Source organism: Apiospora marii (assembly GCF_038362585.1).
Source record: "Apiospora marii strain CBS 49790 chromosome Unknown utg000005l_segment0_segment0, whole genome shotgun sequence".
Lineage (NCBI taxonomy): Eukaryota > Fungi > Ascomycota > Sordariomycetes > Amphisphaeriales > Apiosporaceae > Apiospora > Apiospora marii.
In genome coordinates, this window is record NW_027117377.1 from 393,816 (window position 1) to 410,997 (window position 17,182).

Consider the following 17,182-nt stretch of genomic DNA (forward strand, 5'->3'; position numbering starts at 1 on the left):
TCGTTTTTCGAGGTCGGCTTTTTCTTTTCGAGAGCCGGCTCGGGAGTCGGCTCGTTTTTTAATTCGGGGAGCCGGCTCGAAGGCCGGCTTGTCGCTTTCCGAAAAGAGTTATATTTTAGTTTATTATATAAAAGTTTATTAAGCGTGTACTTTTTAAAGTATTATAAATAATTTTTTTAAAACGGACAGTTTATGGCTTAGAAATATCGTTCCGTTTATTTATTAAAGTTATTTTAAAACTATTTTTTAAAGGATTTATTTTAAAGCTTAGTTATATTTTAAGTTTTGATATAAATAATATAATAATTAAAAAAGAATCGTATAAAGTATATTATAAGTTTGAAAATTGATATTTTAAATAAAAACGAGTTTAAATATTTTAAGCTTAAGTTTTTTAAAAAAAAAGGAAATTAACGTATTTTTTTTATATAAAAAGCGGAATAATTATATATTAGGCGAGGGTTTTTTTAAAAAAAAGGTCGTTTTTAGGCGTATAATATATTATAAATATAGAAAAAAAGGGATATCGTTTAATTTAATTATATAACGGGGGTCAAGGGTATAAAATAATATATAACGAAATCGGTTTGTCGTATAATTTAAGGACTATTTTTTTTAAATCGTATAAATATCGGCGAAAAAAAGGTCTAGATATTATACGATAAAGTTCGTTTCGCTCTTTCCTTTCGAAGCTTTTAGTATAATTATTAATATCTAGGCGTCGATAAAAAAACCGTTTCTTTATTTTTATTAATTTATAGTTATTATATAATTATTAATTAATATTAAATAAATTTTAATATAATCGTATAAATAATAATAATATATAATATAATATATTATTTTATTATATATATATAATCTATTTAGGTAGGTAGAAAAAGGAAGATCGTAAAATCCCCCTCTTAGCCTAAAATCTGGTGGTCCGTAACTAGCTAGTTACGTAACGATATATTCCAACATGGACAGATTGATATGGGTAGATGCTCTGTGCATTAATCAAGAGGATCATCGCGAAAAGGACCACCAAGTTGGTCAGATGCGATATGTCTACCGGAATGCGGAAACAGTGCTCGTCTGGCTTGGTTTAAGCTCGTCAGAAATTGATGATTTAATGGTCAGTGTCATTTTTCTTTCTTCTTCTTTTCTCTTCCCAGTGTCGGTCCTGTCCCTTAATGAACAGAATGTAGTACTGTAATTGCCTGCTGAATATTGGTGTGTCTAGGATATGATGACTGATTGGGGACAACGATCCAACCAGCAGCAGCAGAGGTTATCAAACCTTGAGACTTTATGGTCTGCGAGCACTAGCTTGCTCGAGGGCTCCGGTATCGCAGCCTATGAGGACCATAAGCTGACTCTGGCGAGACTTCTCGAGAGGTCCTGGTTCTGGAGAGTATGGGTCATTCAGGAGGTTGCCAATGCCCGTATTGCTACCATCATCTGCGGTTCCAAGAGTGTCTCATCCCGGGTATTCTCGGCGATGCCATATCTTATGAAATTGCAGATCGATCCGCATACTAAAGCAGTAATGGATGTAATGCCGGGCCCCCTCCGCAAGCAATCCTGGTGGAACAATGATAGGCGACTGATCACATTACTCATCAAGTTCTATGGGAGCCAGGCCACCCATAAGCACGATCGAATATACGCGCTTTTAGGTATCGCATCCGATGCCCCGGACTTGCCTATTACTTACGGATGCCCCTTCCAAGATGTCTTCGCCCAAGTCATATCTCTTTTGACTCTAGGGGATGTGAGTCAGAGCCACCTTTTTGGTGAGAAATCGCCATTCCGATTCGAGACAGTGTTTTCGGGTGTGGCTAAAGCCCATGAACTCGCCTTCCGGGTTTTCGAGAGTGCCTTAATACGTGCGGAGGAGGTACTTGCTAAACACCTGATTAGCGCAATGGTCCTGCCAACCTACACTGACGATGATATTTCAAACTATGCGTGGTATGATCCATACTATCGTTTGGTTTTCGCCTTGTACACCGGGGTTGGCGAACAGAACGATGGCTCACTCACGGTCGTTTTTCGGGAGAGCCTACGACACCACCACTATCTAATATGCACCGACCTTTGCAAAATCTTTGGCTACGTACCAGATAAGTACAAACTAACATGGGTTTCCCCGTTAATGCCCGGATCTGCTTTTCGAATCATCCTTAATCACATACTTGCCGCAGATTCGGCAAGATTGACCTCAATTGCGACCGAAGTTTTGAAGTCAGGTACCGTCCAACAATTGCAGGTGCTGCTGGAGAATAGTCTCGTTAGCGACATGGTTATTAATGACAAGTGGCTCGAGACTTCATTCTCTAACCAAAGTGATGAGATGTTGAAGTTCCTCCTAGAAAGGCGCAAAGCAGCCGGTGTCGAAGGCCTGTCAGCCACGGACATCATGTGGAAGGTGATTTTGGGAAGGTGTCATGTGTCAATGTTGGACACATTAATCGATTGCGGCGCAGATATCCATGCTGCGCGTCCTGGGTTTGGTAGACCTTTGCACCACGCCATTCATTTCGGGCGTTTCGAGATCTCCCAGCTCCTCGCAGAGCGAGGCGCAGACCTGAGTTCGCGCGAGGAAAATGGGGATACACTATTGCACTACGCCGAGCAACGAGACCCCGGGAATAAAAGGGACAGCATCCAACGAATTATCTGCATACTTCTCTTCTACGGAGCCGACGAGTTGGCGGAAGATAACGAAGGCCGAACGCCCTGGCAGCGCAATGCCGGGAATCATCTGGGGACAGAGCGAAGAAACGTTGAGGAGATGCGGGAGCTGTTCGCGGTAGTGGAGGAGGAAGATTTGCATCTATATTTGAGGCTACTACAAGGCAGAGAGGAAGCCGATACAGGGCGTCATCATATCGGGGTGGAAATTACCTCTGGGCTCGCGTTTGTCGATCCATTCTTTCGTTAGAGTTGATGATAAGAAGGAGTATCTAGTATCATGCGCGAGACAGAACAAGAAAACAAGTGCTTGATATGCGGGGCTTAGTAGAAATGTGTAACTGGAGCGCTTGCTTGGGATAAGGCTGCCAGCCATAGGGATCCCTTGCGGAGTTTTGATGTTCCCCTCGTCTCCTCCTTTCTCTTGTATCGGTCCGAACCGCCCTGCTGGGCAGCCAATGAGCCTCGAGCTCCATACGAGGTTGCTGCAGTTGGCCGTCCCGGATGATACTCCAATGCGGGGTATTGCTATCGTGACCATTTCGCGGTCGCTCACCCATGGTAGGTGAAAACTTTCTCATTCTTTCCAAGATACTTGTAGCAGGCTTACCAGTTGCGTAACAGACCGCTATGAGCATGGCCGAGTCATACGTCTACACGCCTCTCGACCAATCCAAAGGCTCGATACGCCTTCTGCGTCTCAGTGGAGGAGAGGCGACTGGCGAGATACACTGCGATATGTTGGACTGTTCTCTCAGCGAATGTCTTCCATACGAGGCTCTCTCGTACACATGGGGCGGAGAAGACCTGCGTCAAGACTCGCCCCTAATCTTCATTGATGGAAAGACGAGCTCAGTGACGCGCAATCTCCACGACGCTTTGCTCGTTTTGCGACACGAGCAGGAAGAGAGGTACCTTTGGATCGACGCTCTCTGCATTGACCAAGCGAATGATCGCGAAAAGGGTCACCAGGTCGGCCAAATGAAGGACGTGTACGAGAAAGCAGAAAGAGTCATCATTTGGCTCGGTAATGGCTCGTCGGAGTGCTCCAAGCTAATGGTAAGCCTTCTGTTCGATGTCGACTGCTGTAAATTACACTAAGCGTCAACCTTCAGGACGCCATGTCTCTGATCGAAACTGAGAACCGTGGTCGACCAATATCTCTTGAGAACCTAACGCTTGCTTGGAATATGATAATAATGAGGCGTGGCGACTCCATGTCGTGGCTTCAGTACCCACTGGACGATTTGATCAAGAGAGGCTGGTTCAGGAGAGTTTGGATTATCCAAGAGGTCGGCAGCGCTCGAACCGCCAGGGTACATCTCGGTGAAAAAAGCATATCCTCGAGCATATTCTCAGCTATGCCCCATGTCATGGGTGTAAAGCCGGACCCGCATGCGCAAGCTATTCTCGACATCATGCCCGGACCCCTTCGCAGAAGTTCGTGGTGGAACTCTGATCGCCGATTCCTGACGTTGCTGGCGAAATTTAATGACAGCCGGGCCTCGTGGGAACACGACCGCATCTATGCGCTACTCGGCGTCGCCTCGGATGCACCCGACCTACCCATCGATTACGGCATGCCGATACAACGAGTGGTCAACCAGACGGTCTCGCTCCTGGCCTTGGGCGATGCAAGTCTCGGTGATCTACTTCTCCATGATAGGACTCGGTCAGCTTACGGGCCAACATTCTCTATAGATCGAGTGTTTAGAGGAATTGCCGGCCGCCGCTCCTTCGTCCGCAGAGTCTTCAAGCTGGCTTGCGATGATGCCGCGGCACCGTTCCTCGGAAGCCTAATTCAGTCACCCTTGATGGACAGGGTTGCAAAAGAGGAGGGCTACTATGGATCGGTAGATTTTGCCACCTCAATCCATCCCGGTTGGAAAAAGACCGTCGAGTACCTCCCAGTCGCACATACATACCCAAGCGACTGGGACAAAGCTGAAGACGACATGACCCGCCTGACGACACTGCTGTGGGATCTATGTAAATCCGGCAAGGAGCATACAGCAGATTATTTGATCCACTACGGAGCTGATGTCAACGCGTATGAGTCAGGGCGAACCCCCTTGCACGCCGCTATTCACTATGGGCGTCCTCGGCTTGTCCGCATCCTTGTGGAAAGAGGCGCACGTCTAGACCTTCCCGATGAGGACGGGCACACCCCGTTGCACCTGGCCGAGCTCGAGGACCGCCGCGATATGGTGGCTTTCCTGCTCACGCACGGGGCTGACGAGCTGGCCGAGGACCGAGAGGGCCGCACCCCGTGGCAGCTCAACCGGTGGAACCGCACAAAGCAGAAGCGACGCACCAGTGCGGAGATGGTATACTTTTTGGAACCTGCCACGGAACCTGACGACCAATCATTGCTCAGAACGATCTGCGAAGCCAGAGGCGATGAGGAGGTTCAGCCTGAGGGACTATCCGATGAGGAGGCCAACCATAACTACACCTGGAAAGAACCTGAACCTTCTGGCGTGGCTTTAAACGACGGCGAAGGGCCAGGGGATCTCACTGCTCCCAGCGAAACCCGACAAGACGATTGTGTTGCTGCTGAAGTCTTGGGTCATGATCGGAGCTTGCCCTTGCGTGGAGAAGGGGTTGTTTGAATGCCTTGGCTGATTTACTTCATGGCAGTACTCTTATGAGCGAAGCGTTTCCCGGACAGGATGCCACTGGGCTGAAAAAATAATTCCTATAGACTGGGTCTACAGCTGGAACGTGTGTTCTTACTATGTCGATCTGGTATACACCGTAATCATAACCTATCAAGGGTACAGGCGAAACTCTTCACATTGTTAGATACCAGACGATGGACCCGAAAGTAAACAAAGTTACATGTGACAAACGAACACATCATGCAGTAAACAGGTTATTCCCCATGAAAACAAGTGGGCATTCAAAGCGGTTGTCCGATTCGGTACGCGGCTTTCTTCGGTTTCTTCAGGGACCCGTCCGCGGCCGTAACGGCTGTAAGGTTGATGCGACTGGAGTAGACGACAAGACGTGAGTAGGTTAGCACCAATTTATTACACGCCGTGAATCATGGTATTGGGAAGAGAGGAAGAGATACTTGCCAGACAGGACAAGTGACCCCGAACTCCGCAAGCCACTGGTCAACACATGTTGGATGGAAGATGTGACCGCAGGGCAGCTTCCGCACTTCGACGCCTTCGTCGAAGTCATCGGTGCAGATGATGCAACTCGTCTCTTGTTCTCGTCTCGTACGTGAGCGGCCGATCGTGAGGCTGCGCACTGGTAGCCAGAGACTTGTAAGGAGACCCCTTGGACTCCGGAAATTTGACAAGGACCTCCTACCGCCGGCTTCTTCATCGGTCGTGGGACCCCGAGATCGTTCTTCTGGTCTGATATTGCTGGAGCTTGGCTGCTGATACCGTACTATGGGGAACGAGTTGACGATGTTGCTGTCCAGCCCGCGGGGGTGCTTTCGAGACGGCCTATTCGTGGTCTCGCGCAGCACGCCCAGCGCGCCGAACGCGCCCGAATTGCATGCTATCAGGAAGATGACGGCGAGCGCGATGGCCAGGGCGATGCTGACGCCCGCAGCGACGCTTCCCGTATTCACCGTCGTACTGGGGTCGGAAGCGGTGGAGTTCGGTGCTGCGCCAGCCATCTGGTCGACCTTATGGCAATGCCGGTAGAAGTGAAAACATCAATAGTATTAAATTTTGGAGGTTACTATCTTTTGTACGCCTCTAAGTCGAGAGAGGATGGAAGATTGGGCGAGGTATTTAAGGAGAGCATCCCCCCGGGCGCTGTTACTCTTGCGAGAGGCGATTCTAAAACCAGCCTCCCGGGCGCCCGGCGTTGCTTCTCTACTTTCCTTACATCATGCCAGCTGGCCAATGTCTCATTGTCCCAAAAATCGCGCTCATATTTTTGACGCCCTATGAGCATCTGGTGACGTTCCATCCGCGGACATGCTCCAGATCAGCGGGCGGAGCGGGAAGAAGCGGTGGCAGACAGGCCAGCGCATTTTATATGGTGAAAGGCGCCCAGATCCAGGAAACTTTCAGGTAAAATTCACGTAATGGAATGCCGATGCGAGGGCGATCAACTTAAATAAGGTGTAACCAAAAGCAATGTTATGAGGCATTTCCTTTTTCGGCGGCAGGCATCAGGAGTTGGGGTCGAGGAGGTTGATTGGGGGGCAATTCGCGCGCGTGGGCCCACTCATTTCTTCGTCAGCGCTGCTGAAAATGCTGCCCCTGAACGTTCAAGTATCGGGTTGCCCATTTGGGACTACGCGGATGAGCAGCTGGATGGAAACCTTTGGGAAAGAAGCAATCTGATTCGACATCTAGAGTTCAATTAATTTGGCAGTTGATGCAGCAAGAAGGTGCATCTTTCTAAATGACAAGCTGCTAGTTGGCGTTGGCATCATCTCGGGTGGTAAACCCAGACGCATCCAGGTTGGATCTGCTTGACTCCGCCTGGGCACTGGTGATGCAAACAAATCGTGGGAGAAAAAGACTGGCCCCCAAGAGGTGAGACTACGCAGCTTGGACTCGTTAGGCACTTTCCAATCCCTCATTGGCTCGGTCATTGCTCCGTGGTGGCATCGCCAGCTCATCGCGCTCTCGCAGGTCAGGCATGACTGCGACCATTTCAAGACAGCTGGATTCATAGCCAAAGTAGAAGGTTGCCGTTATCCAAATATCGTATATGATGGTCATAGTCAAGCTTATTAGGTTTCGTTGTAACACTCACCACATAGTGCAGACCGAATCGCTCGTCAACGTAAACATGCTGTGTTGTGGTGGTTTATTCTTTCGGCAGTGAAGAGTGGACGCTGGCGTCTGCTCATTAATTAGCGGGTATGAAGCGCCGGGAGCTCCCTGGCCTGTAGATAGCTCGAATTCCCAGCAACTGCCGCTACAAAAGGTCCATCCGTCCCAGGAACTTACGATCTGAGCTAAACAGCCGCCCGTTTCAATTAAGCGTTGGTCAATGGAGGACGAATCAAGGAAAACTGTCTATGAACTCACAACTTGTTTTTCATCATTCATTGAATCGCGGAGTGACGACAGTTTTGGTGTTCTTGGCCGCAAACTTGCAGGGGTCGCCCCAACCAGCTGGACCAGAACTTTTGGGAGCTACCGATTGAACGGGATGTAACGTAATTCAAAAGCAGTACCGTCCCATTGCCTTGGATCCGGGGAACGCAATAAGCGTCCCGAAAGCTGGCGATATTTCAGCATGTACAAGACAGAAAACTGCAATTGACGACTTGAAGTTCAATTTAGGTCGTCTCTTGGACAATTATTGTCAGTTGGTTGGACGATTTAGCGAGCATCGCGGCCCGCACCGGTGCACGCTCCCAAACACAACCTTCAGCTCTCTGGATTCGGAAAACATCGTCCCAATCAAGACTGAGAACCGTCCAATCTCGCTCCATATTTGCTTGCCTAGACCACCACCGACAGTAGCGTGGCGTGAACCGACTTCTTCGGCACTTGACCCTCCGTGAGGCTGTAACGACTAAACGCGCCCTATGCAAGTTTTGACGTCCTGGTTGGTGGGATTGGGACTCGTCGTAGGAGATAGAGACATCTCGTGCGATGCGAAATGCAGCCACCCGCGAGGCGTACCGCCACCTCAGTGCAAAACCGCCTCGGACGGCACCTGTTCATCTCATCGTGCCTCCATCGTCCTATGGAGTTTGTGGAAACCTCGCCATATCACACGGAGATGGTCCGTTCCCATCAGGTTAGCAGCTGGGCGCCAAGTGGGACCGACGAGGATTCCTTGGTCATCTCGAGTCAATTTGCTGGGGTATCCGACAACGACTTGATTGCCCAGAGAGAGTTTCCGGATTGCCTCGTGGTGCTAAGTAATGTCGTTCCTGATCTAAAAGATCGGGAGAGCCTTGTCAGAGGCAGGGGTTCCTGCTTTAGTGCTCACTTTAAGTGATGTGGTTCACGAAGCGTGGACCCGATCTCAACGGCGCAAACCCAGCTAGCTGACTCGCTCCCTCGCCAGGAGGGGCGCCCTAATCTCAACCCCGGTTTACTTCGTGTGTTTCAAGTATACTAATCAAAAGGGAGAAACGGATTCGATTCTAGGGAGAAGAAGAACGGCCATGGGGGGTAAACCAACTCAAATACCACGAGCCCGGCTGCGCATCCTTTCTAAATTGGTTCTATCCAAGCCGCCGCTCAGTCACTCATTCCACTTCTACTGCTCCTTCACGTTGCATCGACGCCATTCGTTTTTGACAATTCCAACTTTCCACTTGCTATCCGCAACACTCTACACTCCGCAAATATGCAGATTAACGCCATCCAGCTCCTGCCCCTTGTGGCCTCGGTCGCCTCCGCAGCCTGCGCCGGCCGCCACCTCCAGGGACAACAGCAGCAACCCAAGCCCGCACCCGTTGCTGCCTCTCCCGCCGCCGTTGCCGCTGCCCCGGCTGCCGTTGGCGGGGGTCAGGGCCAACAGCAGGCCGTCGCCGCCCCGGCTGCCCAGAACCAACAGCCAGCCGCCGCCGCCTCCCCGGCCGCCCAGAGCAGCAGCAAGCAGGTCTCGGCCGCCGCCGGCACCTCAGGCACCTCCACCTTCTACGGCGGCAACCTGAATGGCGGCACGTGCTCCTTCTCCAGCTACACCATCCCCTCGGGCATCTACGGCACCGCCTTCTCGGGCTCCGCCTGGAACAACGGCGCCAAGTGCGGCTCCTGCCTCGAGGTGAGCGCCAAGGGCAAGACCATCAAGGTCATGGTGGTCGACAAGTGCCCCGAGTGCGAGCCGGGCCACCTGGACCTGTTCGAGGACGCGTGGAAGGCGCTGTCGCCCGGGTCGTCGGACCCCATGACGACGACCTGGACCGAGGTCGAGTGCGGCATCACCTCTCCCCTGGTGCTGCACAACAAGTCGGGCACCTCGCCCTACTGGTTCTCGATGCAGGTCGTCAACGCCAACGAGGCCGTCGCCAAGCTCGAGGTCAGCACCGACGGCGGCAAGTTGTGGCAGGAGGCCAAGCGCCAGGACTACAACTACTTTGAGAACTCGTCCGGCTTCGGCGCCGCCAAGCAGAGCGTCCGCGTCACCAGCGTGTCGGGCAAGACTGTCGTCGTCGACAACGTCGGTGTCGAGTCGGACTCGCAGATCAAGGCTTCGTCCAACTTCTAAGCGGTTTTGCTTTTGTGCTTCGGTCCACACGTGTTACCTTGATTATAACTTCTTATGTACATATTTCTCAGTTGATAGAGGACATAGAATGAAGCTCGTGTTAGCCACATAAAGTGCTGTTGTGCTCTATGCTTCATATTTGTATCCACGGGCAAGTGAGTTAATTACCGTATCAGGACCTTGTTATTGCGATTGTTTAAGCTGCGAGGCATGAACTCTGAACGTAAAAAAGCAAATACCTTTAGATACTTGCCATTTGAGACTTACAGTAGACATATGCCGGGGATTCTGTATGGGTGACTTTCAGTGCTTCATTGCCACTGTCTGCAGGTTTCGTGTCCACGAGTAAGTTCGGGGCACAGTATACAATACAGCAACACATTGGAACGAAACTATGTGGCTATGGCAATAGGAACACATACAGAAATCTCTCGAGGCCTACGTGAATCACAGGAAGCAGTATTGAGATGGGTGTTTATTAGTGTATTCATGTCGGTGTTGTTGAGCCATTATCGCGAATGTGTCTCTGTACTTAGGAACTCAATGGAGCCAGTACACAAATACACTATGATTCATTCCTTTCGTCCAGCCTTCATATCCATTGGGCACAAGATCATCATGCCGATCCAGCAACGACCCAGCCATTCCGTGCCATCTGATTGATCTGATGCCTTGGCGCCCAAGCAAGCTCCCTTATGAGCTGGGTGGCAACATATCTGTAAGAGAAGAGTCTCGTGCGTTCTGTGACAAATCGTTCGGTGCGGGATGAAATTCCCACTGATGGGGTTGGTTATGGTGCAAGTAACGCAAATACGATCGTGGACTTTGGAGACTGTAGGGTCATGTTACCTTTGCCTAGTTAGTGCAGTTTAGTTAGCAATGGCTACAGTTATAGCCTCATACAAATTAGGCAGTGCTTACCGTGCTTCGTGTAATGCATCTCGTATAATACAGTAGTAGTGTGCCGTAGTTGGTAATCTGGCCACACTGGGAGTTCGCAAGACCTGGGCTTCAATCTGTAGCCATGCGGGATCGCTTCTTCGGAAAGGGTCGTTCTTCCATAGGAGACATCTTCACGGCGAATCCACCTGCAAGTCGGCCCTGCATCTCAACGCTAGAGACATCGAGATGGCGATCGTTGGGGCGAGCCCACCCGAGCTGGCGGCCGATGTGCAAGGCTGCGAGCTCACACACCACGTTCTGCATGTCCAGGTTCTGAACTCGCGCCAGCACCTCCAGCCCGTCGTACATGATGAAAGTCTCGATGGGGTCTTCCCAGTTGATGTGAAAGATACCGGTGAGCTTGCCGTCTTTCATGACGCGGGCGGCCTCGTCGCATGGGATCTCCACGATGTGCAACTCGCGGGCCTTGGCCTTGGCGCCAACGGTGGCCAGGTCCCAGTTGTATCCGTTTAGCGCGCCGCTCGCGGTCGACTTCCACAATCTATTGATGAACGGTTCGGGGCGGCGATTGTTGTAAGACGCATTGTTAGGAGGTTGCTTCTTCGCGCCGCTCTCAGTCGAACGCCATATTCTATGGAGGAAAGGGTCGGAGCCGCGGCGGTCGTATGGCGCAATGTCGGGAGGTTGCTTCTTCTCGCCGCCCTCGTCCTTCTTGAAGGCTCTATCGATGAAACGCTCGGAGGGGCGACGCTTGTAGACGCCGATGCTGGAAAGTGGCTTCTTCTCGCGATCCTCCTCCTCCTTCTTGATGGTGCTACCAGTGTAGTCGCTGTCAGAATCCTCTTGCTTAACCTTGCGGTCCGACATCTCGTGCTTGATGGTGGGGTGGAGGTTCTCGTTAGGCGACATGATGGAGAAGCGGGTGGTAAGTCTACCAGATATTTTGGCGGGGAATGAAATGATATGCCTTTTGCGAGTTGATAATTATGATTGAAATGAATGGCGAGCCTGACGATCGCGTTGGTTTCTGTTGGGGGTGCTTTGTCTGACGCTGAAGAGCAAGTGGACGTGACGATGTTGTTTATCGGTGCGGTGAAGGAATGGAGATGAGACAGGAAGAGAAGAGAAACAGCTGTATCAGAGGATGTGGAGGTATTTATCTGCTACTTGTGCGTAGCCAGTCAATCGTAGGCCGCGAGCTGGATTTCGGGGCTACAAGTAGCTAACAGCTTGCAGCAAGGTGCTAAGGGGCGCATAGAATTGAATACAAGAACGAGGAAATGAACGTAACAATAAGGCAATGTAACCATAGACATTAGGTACACAATAGGTACGAGAAGACGTCAATCTTAAGGGCGCCAATCACGAGGGGAAGAAGCATTAAAACAGGTAGAGATATACACACTTCCATTGTGTACGTAGGGTATCGGCAAGCTTATGCGTATCTTGCGATTCATACCAGGCAGTGCAGTGCCAGACCAAGTTCCTATGCAATGCGCCGATTGCATCCATTCCTGGTGTACACAGTAATTCCTCCACCATCCAGCAACTATCCCATCCGTCCACGCCTGTGCTACCCGTCCATGAATTCCCCCCAAGAGCACGAGATTGTTCCTTGCGATGCTACTGACGATCGCTTAGCCGGAAAAGGTGCTGGGGGCATAGTAGTGAGCCAGTCGGGTAGGTCGTCGGGTTTCAGGCTTGGTGAGGTCTCTTATCATTTCTGGTGCGGATTCAGGCAAAGGTGACTCTTCGTAATATAATAAAAGCATCCATATCCAAGGCGCTGGTGCAGTTTCGCTAGTTAGCATTGATCTTGGGTGTGGTCATGATCAAGTACTTACCAAGGCCAGCGTTCCACATCGTACCTATCGTACATCATCCTTAGGAATCTATGGCTGTCGACCTGCAAGCCATTGTGCCATCTCGTTTTCTTTTGTGCGATTTGGTGTTCTGTTGTTCGTGGTTGGTCTTCGCATCCGCTCTTAGGCGGCACGGGCAGTCTGCTTCATCCTAGTCGGATAAGTCTTGGGGCATGACACCTTGAACACGTAGGAGCCTGAGTACACGCCCGTCATCTGGACGCGGCTAACCTCTAGAGCGTGATCATTCGGGTGGGCCCAGCCGAGAGCCTGACCATAACAATGAGCCGCGATGTCGTAGATGGCTGCCTCCATCTCGGAGTTCTGGATGCATGCCAAGACATCAAGGCTGTCCCACAGGAAGAAGCTGTAGCGCTTCTCGCCAGTCTGGTTGTTGTGGATCAGGCGCGTCACAGTGCCCTGGTCAATGAGCTGAGCCACTTGGTTGGCTGGAAGCTCGATGACTCCGAGATCGCGAGCCTTGGCGATTGCACGGTTCTTCTTGCCGTCCCAATCGTAGGTCTCCTGCTCGGCGCTGACCTCACGCTTGATACCGGGGCTGGAGGACTCGCCCTGGGCAAACTGGTCGGGCAGCTGCGAGATCTGGCCGAACTTGGAGATCAGGGCGGCCTGGGTGGACTCCGACATCTTTCCGTAAGGCATCTTGATGAAGCGGATTACGATTAAGATGACGATTGTTGGTCGAGAGAGATTTGATGCGGAGCGATGGAGATGTTGTGCTGATGACAACAACAGAGGTCTTTTGTATGACAGACTGTTACTTGCGTTGTGTAGCAAGTCTGCGCGAATGATGACAATGCAATCTTGGTGATGGCAATGCAAGATGCGATCAAGGAAAACGCGATAAAGGAGTCGCGATGAAGGGTTGTGGTGAAGGGGTGTGGTGGTGAGGTAAGATGCCGAAACGAGCCTCGATGGAAAATTGTGGTGAGGTTGTTCAATGTCAAGGTGTAGAGATGACAAGATGACAAGAGAGAGAAGACAGTGGTGAGGGAAGAAAGACGTATTTATGTGCTCCCAAATAGAGACGCGGATGGAGGTTGAGGGGTGCTGATGCTGATGTTGTTGAAGAGAGGAGGAAGGAAACTGATGTTGGAGCAAGGCGTCAATTTATGTAGACCGAGAGCTGGGTTTCGGAGCTACAGGTAGCTGATGGCGCGGTGTTTTGGGGTTTATGGAATTGAATACAAGAACAACAAAGTGGCCAGAACGATAAGATAAGTGAAAACAGACATCACAACGAGAGGGAGCAGTATTTGGGCAAGTAGAGGTGTACACAACTGTATTATTTATGTAGAGCATCATCAAGCTCCTATATACCTCATACTGCATCTCATCCAATGCAGTCCAAAAGCTGGCGACTAGGTCGTCATAATTCATGATTCAGGTGCTTCATAATAAAATAACATCATCTGTCACTGGTGTGCTGGTGAAGGTTTGTTAGTTACAGCACTGGATCTGGGTTTCCAGTTGTGTAGATTACATACCGAGCCCAGCGACTCATATCGCATCTATCGTACATCACTTATTCATAGTGCTTTTAGGCTGCCGGTTGCAAGCCAACCTGCCATCTCGTGCTTTTGTTGTGGGTTGTTTTGTTGAGCGTGTCCGGTCGCACTTAGTTGTTGCGGGCGCGGGCTTCTCGCATGCGCTTGACTCGAAGGGCCTGGACCATGTACTCCTCGGGAGGAGACACCTTCATGGCGTAAGCACACGAGTTCAGTCCCTTCATCTGGACAACGCTGACCTGAAGATCTTGCTCGTCCGGGTGGGACCAATAGAGCCGGTCACCAATGTGAAGAGCTGCGAGGCGGCGGACGATCGCCTGCATGTCATCGTTGACCACACGGGCCAAGACCTCCAGGCCCTCGTAATGAAAGAAGGCGTCGAGTTGTTCCTGCTTCCAGTTGGCGTGGAGAATGGCCGTCAGCGTGTCATCCTTGATGACCTGAGCGACTTCGTTGGCCGGAAGCTCGGTGAGCCCGAGACGGCGGGCTTTGGCGGTAGCGCGGTCGCGCTCCTCATTCCACTTGTATTCGGCTTGGGCCGACGGCTGGCGGCTCAAGGCGCGCTTCTTGGTGCCCTGGCCCTCCTGCTTAATCATCGCATCGCTGGATGATCCCTCCTGGACAAACACGTCGGGGAGCTGGGAGATTTGGCCGAAACGGCTGATCAGGCTGGCCTGGCTGGACTGGCTAGGCTCTCCACGAGGCATCTTGTTCAAGTGGGTGACCGACAAGGTTGTGGATGTCTGTGTTTTGATGGGTAAAAATGACGTAGTTGTAATGGTAACAACAGTAGCGTCTTGTGGCAAAGAAGTGTCGTTTCTGCTGCGTAGCAGGTCTGTATGGTGGTGCTGAGAGTGTGCTTAGAGGAAGCAAGTCGCGGTGAAGAGGCGCAATGGTGAGACGCGATGCAGAGGCGCGAGGGATGAATGTGATAAGTAGTGGTGAATTGTTTTGTTTTCCAGATGGAAAGATGACAAGAGAGAACGAAGAGTGGTGTGGAAAAGAAGATGGGAATTCATGTTGATGTTAAGAGGAGGAAGTAGAATGATGCCTGGAGAGAGGCGTCAATTTATGTGTACGTAGCAAAGCTGTTGTGTAGACCGAGCACTGGGTTTCGGAGCGGAGCTATAAATAGTTGATGGCGGGGTGCTTTAGGCCTTATGCAATTGAATACAAGAAGAAATTGACTAGGAAAATGAACAAATGAAACCAGGCACCGCACAGGTAAGACGAGAGGATGTTGTAATGATGCATAATCACGAGATGCAGTATCCCGACAAATAGAAATGTACACAGCTGTATTATTTATGTAGAGAATCCCATCCAATGCAGTCCAGAATTTCCATTTCTATATCTGTTCCTAATATAAAATCATCTCCCCGGCGATCCAGTAATGATCCAATTTCCCCGCCTTTTATACCAAAGCTTGTTTCCTCCGAAGAGCATGAGGGAGACTGTCTCGTACGAAACCACTGGCAACTGCTCGGCAGGGGGAAGGACTAGAGTGTGTGCTGTAGTGAAGTTGCCGGGTGGGACGTAAAACATATCGATTCGTAAGGGTTCTCATCATCCTTGATGTCGACGTAGGCAGACAAGCACCGTCGTAGTGAAGGAGGGGCATCGGTAGCTGATGCGCTGTCGTAGGCCGGTTAGTTACAGTAACAAATTCGGGTGAAGACTTAACTTACCAAGATCAGCGGTTCATATCATATCGTACATCATCTTCAGGAACTATGTGGCCGTCGAAGTGTAAACAAGTCACTTTCCCATCTCGTGTTGTTGTTTTATGGTTTGGTGTGTTTTCTGATTGGCCGCTCTTAGGCGACAGAGGCAGATTCCTTCCGCATCTTCTTGGTCTTGATATGTTGGTTCAGCTGGTCTATAGGCGGCGACATCTTGATTGCGAAGTTGCCTGAATGGACACCCGTCATCTCGACCTTGCTGACCACGAGATCATAGTCGTTAGGATGGAACCACTCAAGCTTCTGGCCGATATGGAGAGCGGCAAGGTCGTAGGCTGCGTTCTCCATGTTGGTGTTATGAACGCGTGCGAAGACGTCAAGGCCGTCGTACATGATGAAGCTGTAAAGCTTCTCGCCAGTCCCAGTCGAGTTGATGTGGTACAGGCCCGTCAGCTTGCGCTGATAATAGGTCTGACCAACTTGATTCTCCGGGAGCTCTGCAATTCCAAGACCTCGAGCCTTGGCGATGGCGTACTTCTTCTCGTGGTCCCACTTGTAGGCTCGCTTCTTGGTATTCTGGCCCTTCTTCTCGGTGCTGGCCTCGCGCTTGATGAGATGGTCGGAGGCTTCGCCGTTGCCGAACAAGTCGGGCAACTGCTCGACCTGGCCGAACTTGGCAGAAATCTGTTCACGAGACATCTTGGCGAAACAGAGCGCGGTGGAAGTTCTGGTTGTGGTGATTTGTTTTGGTTTGTTAAGGAACGATGGAGCGATGTTTTGACGACAACAACAACAATAGTACGTTGTGACTGTCAGGCAAGATGCAATGGAGGGTCGCGATCGAGACTTGCGATGGAGTTGTTTGACGACCAAGGTGAAAAGATGACGTGAGAAAGAGAGGAAAGTGGTGTGGGAAGGAAGATTTATTTATAAGCTTCCAGAGATGGAGATGGAGATGGATGTTGATGTTGAGGTGTTCTGATGTGTTCAGACGTACTGATGGTTGAGAGGAAGAGGAAGAGGAGGAAGCAGAATAGTGTTGGAGGAAGGCGTCTATTTATGTCTCTCCAGAGAGGCGAGATCAGAGGCGGGATCAGTGAATGTGGATTTGTTTGCTGTATTTAGTGATTGTTCTGGTTGTTGCAGTAGAGACTGCTGTAGATGTTGCTACAGAGGTTGCTACAGAGGCCTGGTTTAGTTGATTATAGCAGTGGTTATTCCCCAATTAGGTCGAATCAGTAGAAGCTGGTGATTATTCAATTCCTGATTATTCCAAAAACGGAAAGGCGCCCCACAATTATACGGTACCGAAACAGCTTTAGGGGGGAGCAAACCCCTAAATCCACCACAAGCTCTCGTGACAATCACTTTC

At 50.5% G+C, this 17,182-nt stretch overlaps 8 protein-coding genes across 8 annotated transcripts; 4 read left to right on the plus strand and 4 right to left on the minus strand.

Moving 5' to 3' along the window:
* Window positions 1-961: 961 nt before the first annotated feature.
* On the plus strand, window positions 962-5,291 carry PG985_008035 (Heterokaryon incompatibility protein 6- OR allele; the record flags this gene model as incomplete). Its single annotated transcript, XM_066827803.1, has 4 exons — window positions 962-1,117; window positions 1,226-2,797; window positions 3,304-3,738; window positions 3,795-5,291. 4 exons carry the CDS (start codon window positions 962-964, stop codon window positions 5,289-5,291), a joined length of 3,660 nt encoding a protein of 1,219 aa, XP_066682715.1.
* Window positions 5,292-5,725: 434 nt separating this feature from the next.
* PG985_008036 (uncharacterized protein) lies at window positions 5,726-6,316 on the minus strand (the record flags this gene model as incomplete). The annotated part of the gene is made up of 1 exon (XM_066827804.1): window positions 5,726-6,316. One exon carries the CDS (start codon window positions 6,314-6,316, stop codon window positions 5,726-5,728), a length of 591 nt encoding a protein of 196 aa, XP_066682716.1.
* A 2,654-nt stretch (window positions 6,317-8,970) lies between these two features.
* On the plus strand, window positions 8,971-9,834 carry PG985_008037 (uncharacterized protein; the record flags this gene model as incomplete). Its single annotated transcript, XM_066827805.1, has 1 exon — window positions 8,971-9,834. The coding sequence occupies one exon, from the start codon at window positions 8,971-8,973 to the stop codon at window positions 9,832-9,834; it is 864 nt and encodes a 287-aa protein (XP_066682717.1).
* A 1,128-nt stretch (window positions 9,835-10,962) lies between these two features.
* Window positions 10,963-11,250, plus strand: PG985_008038 (uncharacterized protein; the record flags this gene model as incomplete). Its single annotated transcript, XM_066827806.1, has 1 exon — window positions 10,963-11,250. The coding sequence occupies one exon, from the start codon at window positions 10,963-10,965 to the stop codon at window positions 11,248-11,250; it is 288 nt and encodes a 95-aa protein (XP_066682718.1).
* A 120-nt stretch (window positions 11,251-11,370) lies between these two features.
* On the plus strand, window positions 11,371-11,928 carry PG985_008039 (uncharacterized protein; the record flags this gene model as incomplete). Its single annotated transcript, XM_066827807.1, has 2 exons — window positions 11,371-11,662; window positions 11,915-11,928. 2 exons carry the CDS (start codon window positions 11,371-11,373, stop codon window positions 11,926-11,928), a joined length of 306 nt encoding a protein of 101 aa, XP_066682719.1.
* A 794-nt stretch (window positions 11,929-12,722) lies between these two features.
* Window positions 12,723-13,262, minus strand: PG985_008040 (uncharacterized protein; the record flags this gene model as incomplete). Its single annotated transcript, XM_066827808.1, has 1 exon — window positions 12,723-13,262. One exon carries the CDS (start codon window positions 13,260-13,262, stop codon window positions 12,723-12,725), a length of 540 nt encoding a protein of 179 aa, XP_066682720.1.
* A 976-nt stretch (window positions 13,263-14,238) lies between these two features.
* PG985_008041 (uncharacterized protein) lies at window positions 14,239-14,835 on the minus strand (the record flags this gene model as incomplete). The annotated part of the gene is made up of 1 exon (XM_066827809.1): window positions 14,239-14,835. The coding sequence occupies one exon, from the start codon at window positions 14,833-14,835 to the stop codon at window positions 14,239-14,241; it is 597 nt and encodes a 198-aa protein (XP_066682721.1).
* Window positions 14,836-15,945: 1,110 nt separating this feature from the next.
* PG985_008042 (uncharacterized protein) lies at window positions 15,946-16,509 on the minus strand (the record flags this gene model as incomplete). Its single annotated transcript, XM_066827810.1, has 1 exon — window positions 15,946-16,509. The coding sequence occupies one exon, from the start codon at window positions 16,507-16,509 to the stop codon at window positions 15,946-15,948; it is 564 nt and encodes a 187-aa protein (XP_066682722.1).
* Window positions 16,510-17,182: the final 673 nt, after the last annotated feature.